This window comes from Ascaphus truei, chromosome 11 (assembly GCF_040206685.1).
Source record: "Ascaphus truei isolate aAscTru1 chromosome 11, aAscTru1.hap1, whole genome shotgun sequence".
Classification (NCBI taxonomy): Eukaryota; Metazoa; Chordata; class Amphibia; order Anura; family Ascaphidae; genus Ascaphus; species Ascaphus truei.
Window position 1 is genome coordinate 57,096,038 of NC_134493.1, and position 20,794 is coordinate 57,116,831.

Consider the following 20,794-nt stretch of genomic DNA (forward strand, 5'->3'; position numbering starts at 1 on the left):
TTCTTGTCTTGTTCCCAAAGATTTCCCAGAAATGTCCCTGGATTATTTCCCTAATTCCCAGAATTTCTTACTTAAAATCATCTGATTAGAACGAGACGTCACAAAGTGATAAAATGCTAAACTAACTGAAGCGCTTTCTAGTTGATAGTCTGTGTGAGGGTCGGGGTAAATGTGACAGCTTATAATAAAGGTCAAGCCCTTCATTACCCCTACCTGTCCGTAATACACCTGTATTATGTGTTGACATATGGTGGTGATCTTCCCAAATAACTTTTTGCATATAAATGGGTTTCTGGTTGCATCCCCCTTTCCCCCCAATTAGGGCCTGGGTCCCATTACAAACACCTGGGGGAAGGAAGATGAGATAGTATCAGCTCTTTGTTAGCTGTGAGCACCGAGTGTTTTAGTTGGAGCAGCTAGGATAAGCTGGAAATGGAGGCATCTGGAAACAAGCTGTGTTTCAACGGGGAGAAGCTGCATGGACATTGCTGGAAGACAGAGCAGGGGAAATCTCTTTAGGGAGTTCCCTACATCTAGACGTATATGGTACCCCAGTTTCCCAGTTGTAAATGTGTGTGTTGAACATAGTTCTGGATATTCCTTTTTCCAATAAATGAATTTGATAAGCTCTGTGTTTCTGTCTGCGATTGATCCCTGGTGTGTTAGTCCAGTCTGGATACATCGAAAGGGAAACATAATAATGGTCTGGGCCAGGCTGTAAGCCTGGAAACGAATATCTCGAGGTCGCTCTCGGTGGAAGCTCTTATTCAGTAAAGCACAAGATCTGGGGTTACGTTGCAGGTTTATTAGAGAGCACTTATTGCTGAACCTCAGTCGGTCAAGGGCAAAGGGTCACGCAGAGACAATGAAGCAGAGATTACGGAATGACCACAGGAGGTTATGACGACGGAAGAGGCCATAGGTCATAAAAAAACAATAGCAGGAGATCCCAGGTTGCATGGAGTTAGAGAAGATGGTGGTGTGTGAAGGTCATGTGGAGACAGAAGATGAGGGTACAGGATTTGGGTCATGGGGAGTCAGAGGAGTTAGTTATGGACAGGTTATAGGTTAAAGGTCACATGGCAACACTAGTGCTGACATAGGGTCACAGGGTGATACAAATGTGCTGGCAGGGAGCTCATAGGTCAGGTGGTCACATTAGGTCACAAGTCACATGAGAAGTAGGGGAGTCACACACGGCGTATCTTCATCTCAGTGGCCTTGAGGGAGCTGTAAAGACCCTTCCACTCAGACCACATGATGCCACTGCCGGCGAAGCGATGGACCGCAGGCAGGTACGGCCCGTTCAGGTTGGCCAGGTGACAGGCCTTGAACCAGAAGCCGCCAGAGTAGAGGAATGCGCAATTCTGGAGATGGACGTCACGGTCATGGTCAAACGTGGAAAACTTCATCCCATTGTGATAGGACAGAGAGTCACCTGGGAAAGAGAGAGGGTGGGACTGTATGTGAGAGTGTACATGTGAATGAGTTTGTGACTCTCTGTATGAGTCTATGTGAGTGAATACATATATGTGTGTGTGAGTGTGTACTATATGTATGTGTAACCCATCACCTCCCAGAGGGTTACTAGCAGGTTGGCATATGCCATTCCCCATTGTATGTTGCCATGGGAAGTCTGACATCATGGAAGTGTATCTAAGTGTTGAAGAAGAAGGTTAGATTCCAGGAGGACAAGAGTAGAGGAGCCTCGGGGAGAGTAGATAAGAAATGTTTATAAAGTAATAGAAGATACCAGGCCCCTGTTTATTATGTTGCAGACAGGGACAGCACCCTTCAAGTTATCCCCAAAAGAAGGAATGGAGTCCTGAATAGTTAAGTTAGAGGAATTCGGACCGCAGGGGGACCCTGGAAAGAGGCTCCCGGGTGTCGGAGGATCAAGTGGCAGTTCCCATACAGGCCAAAGGTACTGGGTCACGTAAGCAAGACTTACCAGGATTCCCGTAGTGGCCCAGAGTAATTGGATTTATACTGATGATGGTTCTGAAGCAACAAGGGGGGCCAGGTCCCACACTTCTCATAGCAACTAAGGCAATGTACCTGCATTCAGGTGGTAAGAGTGTATGCATGTATGCGTGTATGCGTGTATGCGTGTATGCGTGTGCGAGTGTATGTATGTGTAAATGTGTTTGTATCTATGCGTGTGCGCGTGCGAGTATGTATTTGTATACTGTATGTGTGTATGAGTGTGTGAGTGTGTTTGTATGTGTGCGTGTATGCGTGTGCGCGTGCGAGTGTGTATTTGTATACTGTATGTGTGTATGAGTGTGTGTGAGTGTGTTTGTATGTGTGCGAGTATGCGTGTGCACGTGCGAGCATGTATTTGTATACTGTATGTGTGTATGAGTGTGTGAGTGTGTTTGTATGTGTACGTGTATGCGTGTGCGCGTGCGAGTGTGTATTTGTATACTGTATGTGTGTATGAGTGTGTGTGGGTGTGTTTGTATGTGTGCGATTATGCGTGTGCGCGTGCGAGTATGTATTTGTATACTGTATGTGTGTATGAGAATGTGTGTGAGTGTGTTTGTATGTGTGCGTGTATGCGTGTGCGCATGCGAGTATGTATTTGTATACTGTATGTGTGTATGAGAATGTGTGAGTGTGTTTGTATGTGTGCGTGTATGTGTGTGCGCGTGCGAGTGTGTATTTGTATACTGTATGTGTGTATGAGTGTGTGTGAGTCTGTTTGTATGTGTGCGTGTGCGCGTGCGAGTGTGTATTTGTATACTGTATATGTGTATGTGAGTGTGTGAGTCTGTTTGTATGTGTGCGTGTGCGCGTGCGAGTGTGTATTTGTATACTGTATGTGTGTATGAGTGTGTGAGTGTGTTTGTATGTATGCGTGTGCGCGTGCGAGTGTGTATTTGTATACTGTATGTGTGTATGAGTGTGTGTGAGTGTGTTTGTATGTGTGCGTGTGCGTGTGCGAGTGTGTATTTGTATACTGTATGTGTGTATGAGTGTGTGTGAGTGTGTTTGTATGTGTGCGTGTATGCATTTGTATACTGTATGTGTATGCATTTGTATACTGTATGTGTGTATGAGTGTGTGTGAGTGTGTTTGTATGTGTGCGTGTGCGCGTGCGAGTGTGTATTTGTATACTGTATGTGTGTATGAGAATGTGTGAGTGTGTTTGTATGTGTGCGTGTATGTGTGTGCGCGTGCGAGTGTGTATTTGTATACTGTTTGTGTGTGTGAGTGTGTTTGTATGTGTGCGTGTATGCATTTGTATACTGTATGTGTGCATGAGTGTGTATGTGTGCGTGTGCGTGTGCGCGTGCGAGTATGTATTTGTATACTGTATGTGTGTATGAGAATGTGTGAGTGTGTTTGTATGTGTGCGTGTATGTGTGTGTGCGTGCGAGTGTATTTGTATACTGTATGTGTGTATGAGTGTGTGAGTGTGTTTGTATGTGTGCGTGTGCGCGTGCGAGTGTGTATTTGTATACTGTATGTGTGTATGTGAGAGTGTGAGTGTGTTTGTATGTGTGCGTGTATGCGTGTGCATGTGCGAGTGTGTATTTGTATACTGTATGTGTGTATGTGAGAGTGTGAGTGTGTTTGTATGTGTGCGTGTATGTGTGTGCGCGTGTGAGTGTATTTGTATACTGTATGTGTGTATGAGTGTGTGTGAGTCTGTTTGTATGTGTGCGTGTGCGCGTGCGAGTGTGTATTTGTATACTGTATGTGTGTATGTGAGTGTGTGAGTGTGTTTGTATGTGTGCGTGTATGCGTGCGAGTGTGTATTTGTATACTGTATGTGTGTATGAGTGTGTGAGTGTGTTTGTATGTATGTGTGTGCGCGTGCGAGTGTGTATTTGTATACTGTATGTGTGTATGAGTGTGTGTGAGTGTGTTTGTATGTGTGCGTGTGCGCGTGCGAGTGTGTATTTGTATACAGTATGTGTGTATGAGTGTGTGTGTGTGAGTGTGTTTGTATGTGTGCGTGTATGCATTTGTATACTGTATGTGTGTATGAGTGTGTGAGTGTGTTTGTATGTGTGCGTGTGCGCGTGCGAGTGTGTATTTGTATACTGTATGTGTGTATGTGAGAGTGTGAGTGTGTTTGTATGTGTGCGTGTATGTGTGTGCGCGTGCGAGTGTGTATTTGTATACTGTTTGTGTGTATGAGTGTGTTTGTATGTGTGCGTGTGCGCGTGCGAGTGTGTATTTGTATACTGTTTGTGTGTGTGAGTGTGTTTGTATGTGTGCGTGTATGCATTTGTATACTGTATGTGTGTATGTGAGAGTGTGTGTGTTTCTATGTGTGCGTGTGCGTGTGCGAGTGTGAGTATGTATTTGTATACTGTATGTGTGTATGAGAATGTGTGAGTGTGTTTGTATGTGTGCGTGTGCGCGTGCGAGTGTGTATTTGTATACTGTATGTGTGTATGTGAGAGTGTGAGTGTGTTTGTATGTGTGCGTGTATGCGTGTGCATGTGCGAGAGTGTATTTGTATACTGTATGTGTGTATGTGAGAGTGTGAGTGTGTTTGTATGTGTGCGTGTATGTGTGTGCGCGTGCGAGTGTATTTGTATACTGTATGTGTGTATGAGTGTGTGAGTGTGTTTGTATGTGTGCGTGTGCGAGTGTGTATTTGTATACTGTATGTGTGTACGTGAGAGTGTGTTTCTATGTGTGCGTGTATGCGTGTATGCGTGTGCACGTGCGAGTGTGTATTTGTATACTGTATGTGTGTATGTGAGAGTGTGAGTGTGTTTGTATGTGTGCGTGTATGCGTGTGCGCGTGCGAGTGTGTATTTGTATACTGTATGTGTGTATGTGAGAGTGTGAGTGTGTTTGTATGTGTGCGTGTATGTGTGTGCGCGTGCGAGTGTATTTGTATACTGTATGTGTGTACGTGAGAGTGTGTTTCTATGTGTGCGTGTATGCGTGTATGCGTGTGCACGTGCGAGTGTGTATTTGTATACTGTATGTGTGTATGTGAGAGTGTGAGTGTGTTTGTATGTGTGCGTGTATGCGTGTGCGCGTGCGAGTGTGTATTTGTATACTGTATGTGTGTATGTGAGAGTGTGAGTGTGTTTGTATGTGTGCGTGTATGCGTGTGCGCGTGCGAGTGTGTATTTGTATACTGTATGTGTGTATGTGAGAGTGTGAGTGTGTTTGTATGTGTGCGTGTATGCGTGTATGCGTGTGCACGTGCGAGTGTGTATTTGTATACTGTATGTGTGTATGTGAGAGTGTGAGTGTGTTTGTATGTGTGCGTGTATGCGTGTGCGCGTGCGAGTGTGTATTTGTATACTGTATGTGTGTATGTGAGAGTGTGAGTGTGTTTGTATGTGTGCGTGTATGCGTGTGCGCGTGCGAGTGTGTATTTGTATACTGTATGTGTGTATGAGTGTGTGTGAGTGTGTTTGTATGTGTGCGAGTATGCGTGTGCGCGTGCGAGTATGTATTTGTATACTGTATGTGTGTATGAGAATGTGTGAGTGTGTTTGTATGTATGCGTGTATGCGTGTGCGTGTGCGAGTGTGTATTTGTATACTGTATGTGTGTATGTGAGAGTGTGAGTGTGTTTGTATGTGTGCGTGTATGCGTGTATGCGTGTGCGCGTGCGAGTGTGTATTTGTATACTGTATGTGTGTATGAGTGTGTGAGTGTTTGTATGTGTGCGTGTATGCGTGTATGCGTGTGCACGTGCGAGTGTGTATTTGTATACTGTATGTGTGTATGTGAGAGTGTGAGCGTGTTTGTGGAAAGGTTGTGCAATCGTAGTAAATATTACACACTAACAGCCGGTGAATGAATCTTCACCAAAAGCTGCCAACTGCACATCCCGCGCCCAGCAGCTCGCCACAGTGTGAGGCTGAGTCCCCGCTGCCGCTGAGCGCGCTCAGGCTTCAGAGCGGTGACGTCACCAGCTCTCCGAGCACGAGCGCTCGGCGCCCTGCGGGGGCGTGGCTATTATGGGAGGAGGCGTGGCTATTATGGGAGGGGGCGTGTCTTTGTCTGGATCGGGGCTGTCTCTGTGTGAGTGAGTGAGTCTCTGGGAGTGAGTGTGTGTCTCTGCGATTGTGTGTCTCTGTGAGCGAGTGTGTCACTCCATTTTCTCTCCTCACTTCCCTCACCTCTCCCCCCCACCCTTCCCTCCTCTTCCCCCACACTTCCCCCCTCTACCCCCCCACCCTTCCCTCCTCTCTGTCCCCCCACCCATCCTTCTCTCCTCTCCCCCCCACCCACCCTTCCCTCCTCTCTCCCCCCCTCTCTTCCCCCCCACACCCTTCCCTCCTCTCTCCCCCCCACCCACCCTTCCCTCCTCTATCCCCCCCACCCACCCTTCCCTCCTCTATCCCCCCCACCCACCCTTCCCTCCTTCCCCCCCCCACCCACCCTTCCCTCCTCTCCCCTTCCCTCCTCCCCCCCAACCATCCCCTCCACCCACCCTTCCCTCCTCTTCCCTCCACCCACCCTTCCCTCCCCCCCCCACCCGCTGCGGGCGGCAAGGCGGAACCCCTGCGACTGCTCCACGGAACCCTGGTTGAGAATCACTGCTTTAGAGGCTAACCGCTAAGGCAATGAAGGGGTTAACCACAAGTACCATGCTTTTTGTGGGTAGCGGGGGTGGGTGAAGGGGGTATTTGGCCCTTGATGGGTGTTTAGGCCTTGCGGGTGGCTATAGGATGGACTTAACCTTCCCTCTACCCACATGGTAGGCCTAAACACCCATCCTTGGGGCTACTACTACCCCCTTCACTCACCCCCCCCACCTACCCACAATAAACACAAATACAAACAACAGCCCCACTACCCACCTCCTAGGCCCAGAGTTATGGTGAAGGGACAGTGACACACTGTGGCAGCTCTGTGTATTGCAAGGGATATGTTCCCCCAGTTTATGGTGAGGCAACAGTGACTCACTGTGGTAGCTCTGTGTATTGCATGTGATATATTACTCAAGGTTATAGTGTAACAACAGTGACATACTGTGGCAGCTCTGTGTATTACAGGTGACATATTACTATGGGTTATGGTGTAACAACAGCGACACACTGTGGCTGCTCTGTGTATTGCAGGTGATATGTCCTCCAGTTTATGGGGAAGAAAGAGTGACACACTGTGGCAGCTCTGTGTATTGCAGGTAGAAATTTCCAAAGGGTTGTTGTGTAACAAAAGTGACACACTGTAGCAGCTCTGTGTATTGCAGGAGATATGTTCCTCCAGTTTATGGTGAAGAAACAGTGACACACTGTGGCAGCTCTGTGTATTGCAGGTGGCATATTCCAACGGGTTGATGTGTAATAACAGTGACACACTGTGGCAGCTCTGTGTATTGCAGGAGGCATATTCCTCCAGTTTATGGTGTAAAAACAGTGACACGCTGTGGCAGTTCTGTGTATTGCAGGTGGCATATTCCAAAGGGTTGATGTGTAATAACAGTGACACACTGTGGCAGCTCTGTGTATATTAGGTGGCATATTTCCCAGGGTTATGGTGAAGTGACAATGACACAATTTGGCAGCTCTGTGTATTGCAGGAGATATGTTTTTCCAGTTCACGGTGAAGCGACAGTGACACACTGTGGCAGCTCTGTGTATTGCAGGGGATATATTCCTCCAGTTTATGGTGTAAAAACAGTGACACACTGTGGCAGCTTTCTGTTTTGCAGGTGATATATTCCTCAGAGTTATGGTGTTACAACAGTGACACAGTGTGGTAGCTCTGTGTATTGCAGTTGGTATATTCCTCAGGGTTATTGTGAATCAACAGTGACACACTGTGGCAGCTCTGTGTATTGCAGGTGACATATTCCCCAGGGTTGTGGGGTAACAACTGTGACAGCTCTGTGTATTCAGTTGGTATATTCCCCAGGGTTATGGTGACGTGACAGTGACACACTGTGGCAGCTCTGTGTATTGCAGTATGTATATTCCCCGGGGTTATGGTGACGTGACAGTGACACACTGTGGCAGCTCTGTGTATTGCAGTTTGTATATTCCCCAGGATTATGGTGACATGACCGTGACACACTGTGGCAGCTCTGTGTATTGCAGTTGGTATATTCCCCAGGGTTATGGTGACGTGACAGTGACACACTGTGGAAGCTCTGTGTATTGCAGTTGGTATATTCCCCAGGATTATGGTGACGTGACAGTGACACACTGTGGCAGCTCTGTGTATTGCAGTTTGTATATTCCCCGGGGTTATGGTGACGTGACAGTGACACACTGTGGCAGCTCTGTGTATTGCAGTTTGTATATTCCCCGGGGTTATGGTGACGTGACAGTGACACACTGTGGCAGCTCTGTGTATTGCAGTTGGTATATTCCCCAGGGTTATGGTGACGTGACAGTGACACACTGTGGCAGCTCTGTGTATTGCTGTTGGTATATTCCCCAGGGTTATGGTGATGTGACAGTGACACACTGTGGCAGCTCTGTGTATTGCAGTTTGTATATTCCCCAGGGTTATGGTGACATGACCGTGACACACTGTGGCAGCTCTGTGTATTGCAGTTGGTATATTCCCCAGGGTTATGGTGACGTGACAGTGACACACTGTGGAAGCTCTGTGTATTGCAGTTGGTATATTCCCCAGGGTTATGGTGATGTGACAGTGACACACTGTGGCAGCTCTGTGTATTGCAGTTGGTATATTCCTCAGGGTTATGGTGACGTGACAGTGACACACTGTGGCAGCTCTGTGTATTGCAGTTGGTATATTCCCCAGGGTTATGGTGGTGACAGTGACACACTGTGGCAGCTCTGTGTATTGCAGTTGCTATTTCCCCAGGATTATGGTGTCGTGACCGTGACACACTGTGGCCGATCTGTGTATTGCAGTTGGTATATTCCCCAGGGTTATGGTGACGTGACAGTGACACACTGTGGCAGCTCTGTGTATTGCAGTTGGTATATTCCCCAGGGTTATGGTGACGTGACAGTGACACACTGTGGCAGCTCTGTGTATTGCAGTTGGTATATTCCCCAGGGTTATGGTGACGTGACAGTGACACACTGTGGCAGCTCTGTGTATTGCAGTTGGTATATTCCCCAGGGTTATGGTGACGTGACAGTGACACACTGTGGCAGCTCTGTGTATTGCAGTTGGTATATTCCCCAGGGTTATGGTGACGTGACCGTGACACACTGTGGCAGCTCTGTGTATTGCAGTTGGTATATTCACCAGGATTATGGTGACGTAACAGTGACACACTGTGGCAGCTCTGTGTATTGCAGTTGGTATATTCCCCAGGGTTATGGTGACGTGACAGTGACACACTGTGGCAGCTCTGTGTATTGCAGTTGGTATATTCCCCAGGATTATGGTGACGTGACCGTGATACGCTGTGGCAGCTCTGTGTATTGCAGTTGGTATATTCCCCAGGGTTATGGTGACGTGACAGTGACACACTGTGGCAGCTCTGTGTATTGCAGTTGGTATATTCCCCAGGATTATGGTGACGTGACCGTGACACACTGTCGCAGCTCTGTGTATTGCAGTTGGTATATTCCCCAGGGTTATGGTGACGTGACAGTGACACATTGTGGCAGCTCTGTGTATTGCAGTTGGTATATTCCCCAGGATTATGGTGACGTGACCGTGACACACTGTGGCAGCTCTGTGTATTGCAGTTGTTATATTCCCCAGGGTTATGGTGACGTGACAGTGACACACTGTGGCAGCTCTGTGTATTGCAGTTGGTATATTCCCCAGGGTTATGGGGACGTGACCGTGACACACTGTGGCAGCTCTGTGTATTGCAGTTGGTATATTCCCCAGGGTTATGGTGACGTGACAGTGACACACTGTGGCAGCTATGTGTATTGCAGTTGGTATATTCCCCAGGATTATGGTGACGTGACCGTGACACACTGTGGCAGCTCTGTGTATTGCAGTTGGTATATTCCCCAGGGTTATGGTGACGTGACAGTGACACACTGTGGCAGCTCTGTGTATTGCAGTTGGTATATTCCCCAGGGTTATGGTGACGTGACAGTGACACACTGTGGCAGCTCTGTGTATTGCAGTTGGTATATTCCCCAGGGTTATGGTGACGTGACAGTGACACACTGTGGCAGCTCTGTGTATTGCAGTTGGTATATTCCCCAGGGTTATGGTGACGTGACTGTGACACACTGTGGCAGCTCTGTGTGTATTGCAGGTGACACTGTTTCATACCTGCTCCTCCATTGGAGAATCCCTCCACATGCAGCGAGTATCCGTCTTCCTCTGGGTTAATGGCGTTGGGAGAGAGGGCAAAGTCGCTATATTTGGCGAAGACCGTGTTATTCTCGAAATCCCCCAGATCGATCCTCAGCTCGTATTTCTTCTTCAGCGTTAACAGGTAAATGTTGTGCAGGCCTAAGGCAAGAGAGAAAGGGAAGGGTTAAGGGAGCAGTGCTCTGCAGAAAGGGAGAATGCTCTGCAGAATTTCCAGAAGCGGGTCCATGGAGGAATAATCTGCATGATATTTATCAGAGGAATACTATTCATCAGATGGTATACATATATATATATGGTTTGATAGATGACACTTTGCATAATATCTAGAAGTAAGGGGGTTAACGGAGCGATGCTCTGCAGGCTGAGGGGAACCCGCCTCGGTGAGCGACTTTTTAAGCCATTATTGCCAAGGGCACAAGGCGTCGTCCTGGCCCCACCCCCTTCGCACTCACCCAACCAGAACTCCCCGTCTGCGCGTCCGAAGCCCAGTTTGTAATCATTCCATCCGCGGATGAAGCTGAGGGATCCGTTAAAACGCCGCTGTATGACCTGGAGGGGAAGGTGGGATTTATACAGGGGCTGCAGTGTGCACAGTGCTGTGTACATATATATACTGCAGGGTATATAGTGCTGGGTGTATGTGTAAATATATATGGCAGGGTATATAGTGCTGGGTGTATGTGTGTATAGATATTGCAGGGTATATAGTGCTGTGTGTGTGTATAGAAATTGCAGAGTATACAGTGCTGTGCGTATGTGTGTATTGATATTGCAGGGTATACAGTGTTGTGTGTATGTGTGTATAGATATTGCAGGGTATACAGTGCTGTGTGTATGTGTGTATTGATATTGCAGGGTATACAGTGCTGTGTGTATGTGTGTATAGATATTGCAGGGTATACAGTGCTGTGTGTATGTGTGTATAGATATTGCAGGGTATACAGTGCTGTGTGTATGTGTGTATAGATATTGCAGGGTATACAGTGTTGTGTGTATGTGTGTATTGATATTGCAGGGTATACAGTGCTGTGTGTATGTGTGTATAGATATTGCAGGGTATATAGTGCTGTGTGTATGTGTGTATAGATATAGCAAGGTATACAGTGCTGTATGTATGTGTGTGTATAGATATAGCAGTGTATACAGTGCTGTATGTATGTGTGTATAGATCTAGTAGTGTATACAGGGCTGTGTGTATGTGTGTATAGATCTAGTAGTGTATACAGGGCTGTGTGTGTGAATAGATATAGCAGTGTATACAGTGCTGTACAGTATGTGTATGTGTATAGATCTAGCAGTGTTGTGTGTGTGTGTGTGTGTGTGTATAGCAGTGTAAATAGTGCTGTATGTACATGTGTATAGATATAGCAGGGTGTATCGGAGGCTGTAACTCACGGTCCACTTCCCACCGTCCGTGGTCATGTCGCAGTATACGGGTACAGGGCCCTGGGGCCCGGACGGGTATATAACATACACCCCGTCTGCCTCGGCTCCCAGCGCATGTACATCCTCACAGTCCGCAGGGAGCACCTCTGTCTCTGTGCATGGAACAGAGGGGGCATGGGTCAGGGGGGGCATGGGTCAGGGGGCAAAGGTCAGGGGGCACAGGTCAGGGGCAGAGGTCAGTGGAGGGGTACAGGTCAGGGGAGAGGGCACAGGTCAGAGTGGGAAGGCAGAGGTCAGAGGGGTAGGGCACAGGTAAGAGGGGGGTGGCACAGGTCAGGGGGGAGGGGACAGGTCTGGAGGCACAGGCCAGTGGGCACAGGTCAGGGGGGAGGGCACAGGTCAGAGGTCACAGGTCAAAGGAGGGGGCACATGAGAGGGAGTGGGCACAGGTCAGAGGGGAGGGGGCACAGGTTAGAGGGAGTGGGCACAGGTCAGAGGGGAGGGGGCACAGGTCAGAGGGGAGGGGGCAAAGGTCAGAGGGAGTGGGCACAGGTCAGGGGGTGTGGGCACAGGTCAGGGGGGAGGTGGCACAGGTCAGGAGGTACACTACATATCACTGTAAGCTGAGCATGAAAGGGGGTCCAGGGCATTTATAAAGCTTATTTGGGGTTACCCAAGCCCGTGGCTTCCAAGGAAGACGTGAGAAGGTAACGCAGTCCGATAATAACACATCACTACGTCTCCCAGCAAAGCGTTTCATCCCCACGCGGGATCTCTACATTTGCTGCAGGTTGTGATTCCTATTAATGGATCAACATAAGAATTCTGCAAAGATATTCCCATGTCTTTAGAAACCTCACAGGTCTCTTCTTCACATGTACAGAGCTTTCCAGACCTCAGAGGTCTCTTCTTTACAGGTACAGAGCTTTCCAACCCTCTCAGGTCTCTTCTTCACATGTACAGAGCTTCCCAAACCCCACTGGTCTGTTCTCCACATGTACAGAGCTTTCCGAACCTCACAGGTCTCTTCTTCACATGTAGAGACCTTTCCAAACCTCACACGTCTCTTCTTCATATGTACAGAGCTTTCCAAACATCAATGGTCTCTTCTTCACGTGTACAGAGCTTCCTAAACCTCACAGGTCTCTTCTTCACGTGTACAGAGCTTCCCAAACCTCACAGGTTTCTTCTTCACGTGTACAGAGCTTCCCAAACCTCACAAGTCTCTTCTTCACGTGTACAGAGCTTCCCAAGCCTCACAGGTCTCTTCTTCACATGTACAGAGCTTCCCCAAACCTCACAGGTCTCTTCTTCACGTGTACAGAGCTTCCCAAACCTCTCAGGTCTCTTCTTCACGTGTACAGAGCTTCCCAAACCTCTCAGGTCTCTTCTTCACGTGTACACCTGTGCAGTTTGGAAAGCTCTGTACTGTCACCTATGAAGAACTCTAGCCTGAGTCCATGGTGACTCACAGCGCGTGCGGAGGCGCGCTGAGGCTGAGGGAAAGCGGGTGCTTTCCCTGGCCTTGGTTAGCGCTCCGTCCGGGGGCGTGTCGGGGGGGCGGGCCAGTGACGTCACGGAGCTGGTTCGGCCTCACCGTGCGAACCGCTCACGTGACCGGCCCTGCGCTCCCGTGAGCGCCAAAACTAAAATGTTCTTAAGACCCACGCTTGCGGAAGCGTGCGCGAGCCCCTGCTAAAGCCGCTCTCATTGCGGCTGCAGAGGCTCACTGGTACGCGTGAGCGCGCCTCAGCGCTGACCATGCCCGAGGCCTAATGTTGCTCCATTAAACAGGTAACACAAACAGTCCAGGCTCAGTGCAGCCCGAGGAACCTCATCCCATGTGTCTGACCCAACCAGAGAAACCGCCCCCCCCCCACCCCCCACCATCATCAGCAAGGGCAGCTACACTGCGCACATCCTCATGGGGGGCAATGTGATGGGGCAAGGGGTAACAGTGTATTTATAGTGGGAAGGAGCTGCTACCCGTGGCCGCCCATGGACGTGGCTATGAAAGTCACTATCCGATGCAACCAAGACTGCTGTACACACTGCCACAGGGAAGCTCCGTCCCAGAATCTACCCCTCACCCGAGCTACCCCTCACCCGAGCTACCCCTCACCCGAGCTACCCCTCACCCGAGCTACCCCTCACCCGAGCAACCCCTCACCCGAGCTACCCCTCACCCGAGCTACCCCTCACCCGAGCTACCCCTCACCCGAGCTACCCCTCACCCGAGCTACCCCTCACCCGAGCTACCCCTCACCCGAGCTACCCCTCACCCGAGCAACCCCTCACCCGAGCTACCCCTCACCCGAGCTACCCCTCACCCGAGCTACCCCTCACCCGAGCTACCCCTCACCCGAGCTACCCCTCACCCGAGCTACCCCTCACCCGAGCTACCCCTCACCCGAGCAACCCCTCACCCGAGCAACCCCTCACCCGAGCTACCCCTCACCCGAGCTACCCCTCACCCGAGCTACCCCTCACCCGAGCAACCCCTCACCCGAGCTACCCCTCACCCGAGCAACCCCTCACCCGAGCTACCCCTCACCCGAGCTACCCCTCACCCGAGCAACCCCTCACCCGAGCAACCCCTCACCCGAGCTACCCCTCACCCGAGCTGTCCCTCACCCGAGCTACCCCTCACCCGAGCTACCCCTCACCCGAGCTACCCCTCACCCGAGCTACCCCTCACTCGAGCAACCCCTCACCCGAGCTACCCCTCACCCGAGCTACCCCTCACCCGAGCTACCCCTCACCCGACCAACCCCTCACCCGAGCTACCCCTCACCCGAGCTACCCCTCACCCGAGCTACCCCTCACCCGAGCTACCCCTCACCCGAGCTACCCCTCACCCGAGCTACCCCTCACCCGAGCTACCCCTCACCCGAGCAACCCCTCACCCGAGCAACCCCTCACCCGAGCTACCCCTCACCCGAGCTACCCCTCACCCGAGCTACCCCTCACCCGAGCAACCCCTCACCCGAGCTACCCCTCACCCGAGCAACCCCTCACCCGAGCTACCCCTCACCCGAGCTACCCCTCACCCGAGAAACCCCTCACCCGAGCAACCCCTCACCCGAGCTACCCCTCACCCGAGCTGTCCCTCACCCGAGCTACCCCTCACCCGAGCTACCCCTCACCCGAGCTACCCCTCACCCGAGCTACCCCTCACTCGAGCAACCCCTCACCCGAGCTACCCCTCACCCGAGCTACCCCTCACCCGAGCTACCCCTCACCCGACCAACCCCTCACCCGAGCTACCCCTCACCCGAGCTACCCCTCACCCGAGCTACCCCTCACCCGAGCTACCCCTCACCCGAGCTACCCCTCACCCGAGCTACCCCTCACCCGAGCTACCCCTCACCCGAGCAACCTCTCACCCTAGCTACCCCTCACCCGAGCTACCCCTCACCCGAGCTACCCCTCACCCGAGCTACCCCTCACCCGAGCTACCCCTCACCCGAGCTATCCCTCACCCGAGCTACCCCTCACCCGAGCTATCCATCACCTTAGCTATCCCTCACCCAAGCTGCCCCTCACCCGAGCTACCCCTCACCCGAGCTACCCCTCACCCGAGCTACCCCTCACCAGAGCTATCCCTCACCTTAGCTATCCCTCACCCGAGCTGTCCCTCACCCGAGCTACCCCTCACCCGAGCTACCCCTCACCCGAGCTACCCCTCACCCGAGCTACCCCTCACCCGAGCTACCCCTCACCCGAGCTACCCCTCACCCGAGCTACCCCTCACCCGAGCTATCCCTCACCCGAGCAACCCCTCACCCGAGCTACCCCTCACCCGAGCTATCCCTCACCCGAGCTACCCCTCACCCGAGCTACCCCTAACCCGAGCTATCCCTCACCTTAGCTATCCCTCACCCGAGCTGTCCCTCACCCGAGCTGCCCCTTACCCGATCTACCCCTCACCCGAGCTACCCCTCACCCGAGCTACCCCCCACCCGAGCAACCCCTCACCCGAGCTACCCCTCACCCGAGCTACCCCTCACCTTAGCTATCCCTCACCCGAGCTGCCCCTCACCCGAGCTACCCCTCACCCAAGCAACCCCTCACCCGAGCTACCCCTCACCCGAGCTACCCCTCACCCGAGCTACCCCTCACACGAGCTATCCCTCACCTTAGCTATCCCTCACCCGAGCTGTCCCTCACCCGAGCTGCCCCTTACCCGAGCTACCCCTCACCCGAGCAACCCCTCACCCGAGCTACCCCTCACCCGAGCTACCCCTCACCCGAGCTACCCCTCACCCAAGCAACCCCTCACCCGAGCTACCCCTCACCCGAGCTACCCCTCACCCGAGCTACCCCTCACCCGAGCTACCCCTCACCCGAGCTACCCCTCACCCGAGCAACCCCTCACCCGAGCTACCCCTCACCCGAGCTACCCCTCACCCGAGCAACCCCTCACCCGAGCTACCCCTCACCCGAGCTATCTCTCACCCGAGCTACCCTCACCCGAGCTACCCCTCACCCGAGCTACCCCTCACCCGAGCTACCCCTCACCCGAGCTACCCCTCACCCGAGCAACCCCTCACCCGAGCTACCCCTCACCCGAGCAACCCCTCACCCGAGCTACCCCTCACCCGAGCAACCCCTCACCCGAGCTACCCCTCACCCGAGCAACCCCTCACCCGAGCTACCCCTCACCCGAGCTACCCCTCACCCGAGCTACCCCTCACCCGAGCTACCCCTCACCCGAGCTACCCCACACCCGAGCTACCCCTCACCCGAGCAACCCCTCACCCGAGCTACCCCTCACCCGAGCAACCCCTCACCCGAGCTACCCCTCACCCGAGCTACCCCTCACCCGAGCTACCCCTCACCCGAGCTACCCCTCACCCGAGCAACCCCTCACCCGAGCTACCCCTCACCCGAGCTATCTCTCACCCGAGCTACCCCTCACCCGAGCTACCCCTCACCCGAGCTACCCCTCACCCGAGCTACCCCTCACCCGAGCTACCCCTCACCCGAGCAACCCCTTACCCGAGCTACCCCTTACCCGAGCAACCCCTCACCCGAGCTACCCCTCACCCGAGCAACCCCTCACCCGAGCTACCCCTCACCCGAGCAACCCCTCACCCGAGCTACCCCTCACCAGAGCTACCCCTCACCCGAGCTACCCCTCACCCGAGCTACCCCTCACCCGAGCAACCCCTCACCCGAGCTACCCCTCACCCGAGCAACCCCTCACCCGAGCTACCCCTCACCCGAGCTACCCCTCACCCGAGCTACCCCTCACCCGAGCTACCCCTCACCCGAGCTACCCCTCACCCGAGCAACCCCTCACCCGAGCTACCTCTCACCCAAGCTACCCCTCACCCAACCTATCTTCACCTGAGCTATCCCTCACCCAACCTATCCCTCACCCGAGCTATTCTTCACCTGAGCTATCCCCCACCCGAGCTATCTCTCACCCGAGCTACACCTCACCCGAGCTTTCCCTCACCTGAGCTACTCCTCACCTGAGCTACTCCTCACCTGAGCTAACCCTCAATGAGCTATCCCTCACCCGAGCTACCCCTCACCTTAGCTATCCCTCACCTTAGCTATCCCTCACCCGAGCTATCCCTCACCCGAGCTACCCCTCACCTTAGCTATCACTCACCCGAGCTACCCCTCACCCGAGCTACCCCTCACCCGAGCTATCCCTCACCCGAGCTATCCCTCACCCGAGCTACCCCTCACCTTAGCTATCCCTCACCCGAGCTACCCCTCACCCGAGCTATCCCTCACCTTAGCTATCCCTCACCCGAGCTATCCCTCACCCGAGCTACCCCTCACCTTAGCTATCCCTCACCCGAGCTACCCCTCACCCGAGCTACCCCTCACCCGAGCTATCCCTCACCCGAGCTATCCCTCACCTGAGCTACCCCTCACCCGAGCTAACCCTCATCGAGCTTTCACTCTCCTGAGCTTTCACTCTCCTGAGCTTTCCCTCACCTGAGCTACCCCTCACCCGAGCTACCCCTCACCCGAGCTACCCCTCACCCGAGCTACCCCTCACCCAACCTATCTTCACCTGAGCTATCCCTCACCCAACCAATCCCTCACCCGAGCTATCCCTCACCCGAGCTATCCCTCACCCGAGCTATCTCTCACCCGAGCTACACCTCACCCGAGCTACACCTCACCCGAGCTTTCCCTCACCTTAGCTACTCCTCACCTGAGCTAACCCTCAATGAGCTATCCCTCACCCGAGCTACCCTTCACCCGAGCTACCCCTCACCCAAGCTACCCCTCATGTTAGCTATCCTTCACCTTAGCTATCCCTCACCTTAGCTATCCCTCACCTGAGCTACCCCTCACCTGAGCTACCCCTCACCCGAGCTACCCCTCACCCGAGCTACCCCTCACCCAAGCTACCCCTCACTGAGCTATCCCTCACCCGAGCTATCCCTCACCCGAGCTATCCCTCACCCGAGCTACCCCTCACCCGAGCTACCCCTCACCCGAGCTACCCCTCACCCGAGCTACCCCTCACCCGAGCTACCCCTCACCCGAGCTATCTCTCACCCAACCTATCCCTCACCCGAGCTACCCCTCACCCGAGCTATTCTTCACCCAAGCTATCTCTCACCCGAGCTACACCTCACCCGAGCTTTCCCTCACCTGAGCTACCCCTCACCTGAGCTACTCCTCACCTGAGCTAACCCTCAACGAGCTATCCCTCACCCGAGCTACCCTTCACCCGAGCTACCCTTCACCCGAGCTACCCCTCACCTTAGCTATCCCTCACCAGAGCTATCCCTCACCCGAGCTATCCCTCACCCGAGCTATCCCTGACCCGAGCTACCCCTCACCCGAGCTACCCCTCACCCGAGCTATCCCTCACCCGAGCAATTCTTCACCCGAGCTACCCCTCACCCGAGCTATCCCTCACCCGAGCTATCCCTCACCCGAGCTATCCCTCACCCGAGCTATCCCTCACCCGAGCTATCTCTCAGCCATATCCATTGTGTAGCGGGCACAGCACCCTGGCTTGTTTCTGAACGTCGGATGGGGAAGGTCCCACTGTCAGGACAGTGGGCTGCACTCACCATTTCCATCGTCTGTCTTGGTCCACACAGAACCACACACCATGAACAGGAGCGCCACGTGACTGAGGGATCCCATAACCTGCAACACAACACCCCCTTCTGAGAACACCCCAACAGGCACACGTGTTTGGACCCCTGTTATAAGAACACCCTCTTCTGTGAGAAGCTCTCCCAGCCCTAAGGTGCCATATTCCGGCCGTGTAACTTGTGGGCCCCCGGCTCCTTACCTTCATGTTTCGGGCTGGTGCTGTCTGACGCTGCTTTTTAAGGTCACGTATTTATATGTTGCCTCTGGTCCAGAAAGCTCACCCCCCTCCCCTTCCCCCCTTCCCCCCTCATACTCCTGTTTGGGATGCGAGGGGAGGGGTGGGTGTTTGGGGAGGGATGGAGGGGGAAGGCTTCTTTATGAGGCCAGTAAATGTTCACAGGATACAGGGTTATGTTTCAGCCTCCAGGACTCATTATGTGAGCGCTGAGCACATGACAGGATGACCCGAGCAGGCACTCAGTGAGTGAGGACAGGATGCCCACAGCTTGCACTCAGTGAGTGAGGACAGGATAGCCCGAGCTAGCGCTCAGTGAGTGAGGACAGGATAGCCCGAGCTGGCACTCAGTGAGTGAGGGCAGGATAGCCTGAGCTGGCACTCAGTGAGTGAGGGCAGGATAGCCTGAGCTGGCACTCAGTGAGTGAGGACAGGATAGCCTGAGCTGGCACTCAGTGAGTGAGGACAGGATGCCCACAGCTGGCACTTAGTGAGTGAGGACAGGATGCCCACAGCTTGCACTCAGTGAGTGAGGACAGGATGCCCACAGCTGGCACTCAGTGAGTGAGAACAGGATTCCCACAGCTTGCACTCAGTGAGTGAGGACATGATGCCCACAGCTGGCACTCAGTGAGTGAGGACAGGATAGCCCGAGCTAGCGCTCAGTGAGTGAGGACAGGATAGCCCGAGCTGGCACTCAGTGAGTGAGGGCAGGATAGCCTGAGCTGGCACTCAGTGAGTGAGGGCAGGATAGCCTGAGCTGGCACTCAGTGAGTGAGGACAGGATAGCCTGAGCTGGCACTCAGTGAGTGAGGACAGGATAGCCTGAGCTGGCACTCAGTGAGTGAGGACAGGATGCCCACAGCTGGCACTTAGTGAGTGAGGACAGGATGCCCACAGCTTGCACTCAGTGAGTGAGGACAGGATGCCCACAGCTGGCACTCAGTGAGTGAGAACAGGATTCCCACAGCTTGCACTCAGTGAGTGAGGACATGATGCCCACAGCTGGCACTCAGTGAGTGAGGACAGGATGACTCGAGCTGGCACTCAGTGAGTGAGGACAGGATGCCCACAGCTGGCAAGTGAGGACAGGTAGAGAGGAAAGCCAGGGTAATAAAAAAGGGACGTAGAATGAGAAAAACAAAGAGAGAAGGGATGAGAGGAGGAGAGGGAGAGAGGGAGATGGAGCGAGGCAGTAAGGAGAGGGGGGTGAGGCAGTAAGGATTGGGGGGTGAGGCAGTAAGGAGAGGGGGGATGAGGCAGTAAGGAGAGGGGGAGTGAGGCAGTAAAAAGAGGGGGGTTGAGGCAGCAAGGAGAGGGGAGGCAGTAAGGAGACGGGGGTGAGGCAGTAAGGAGGGGGGAGGGAGGCAGTAAGGAGACGGGGGTGAGGCAGAAAGAAGATGGGGGTGAGGCAGTAAGGAGAGGGGGTGAGGCAGTAAGGAGAGGGGGTGAGGCAGTAAGGAGAGGGGGGTGAAGCAGTAATAAGGGGGGGTGAGGCAGTAAGGAGAGGGGGTGAGGCAGTAAGGAGAGATGGGGAGGGCAGTAAGGAGAGAGGGGGAGGGCAGTAAGGAGAGGGGTGAGGCAGTAAGGAGAGGGGTGAGGCAGTAAGAAGAGGGGGGTTTCAGGCAATAAGAAAAGGGGGGTGGCACTAAGGAGAGGGGGTGAAGCAGTAAGGAGAGGAGGTGAGGCAGTAAGGAGAGGGGAGAGAGGCAGTAAGGAGAAGGAAGGGAGGCAGTAAAGAGAGGGGGTGAAGCAGTAAGGAGAGGGGGGGTGAGGCAGTAAGGAGAGGGGGGTGAGGCAGTAAGGAGAGGGGGTGAGGCAGTAAGGAGAGTGGTGAGGCAGTAAGGAGGAGGGGGTGAGGCAGTAAGGAGGAGGGGGTGAGGCAGT

The 20,794-nt window shown here is 53.4% G+C and overlaps 1 protein-coding gene across 1 annotated transcript; it reads right to left on the minus strand.

Annotated features, from left to right (window-relative positions):
* Positions 1–785: 785 nt before the first annotated feature.
* On the minus strand, positions 786–18,972 carry LOC142463593 (microfibril-associated glycoprotein 4-like). Its single transcript, XM_075566539.1, has 6 exons — positions 18,872–18,972; positions 18,645–18,723; positions 11,599–11,741; positions 10,656–10,752; positions 10,159–10,341; positions 786–1,438 (listed from the first exon to the last, which is right to left on the minus strand). The coding sequence occupies exons 1-6, from the start codon at positions 18,875–18,877 to the stop codon at positions 1,191–1,193; spliced, it is 756 nt and encodes a 251-aa protein (XP_075422654.1). The 5' UTR covers positions 18,878–18,972; the 3' UTR covers positions 786–1,190.
* Positions 18,973–20,794: the final 1,822 nt, after the last annotated feature.

What these genes read in the sequence shown, in the direction of transcription:
- LOC142463593 (XM_075566539.1), bottom strand. An exon ending in CGGACGGTGGGAAGTGGACC is followed by an intron (nt 10,753 to 11,598) that starts GTGAGTTACAGC and finishes CTTCCCCTCCAG; the next exon opens with GTCATACAGCGGCGTTTTAA. An exon ending in AGACGGGGAGTTCTGGTTGG is followed by an intron (nt 10,342 to 10,655) that starts GTGAGTGCGAAG and finishes CTCTTGCCTTAG; the next exon opens with GCCTGCACAACATTTACCTG.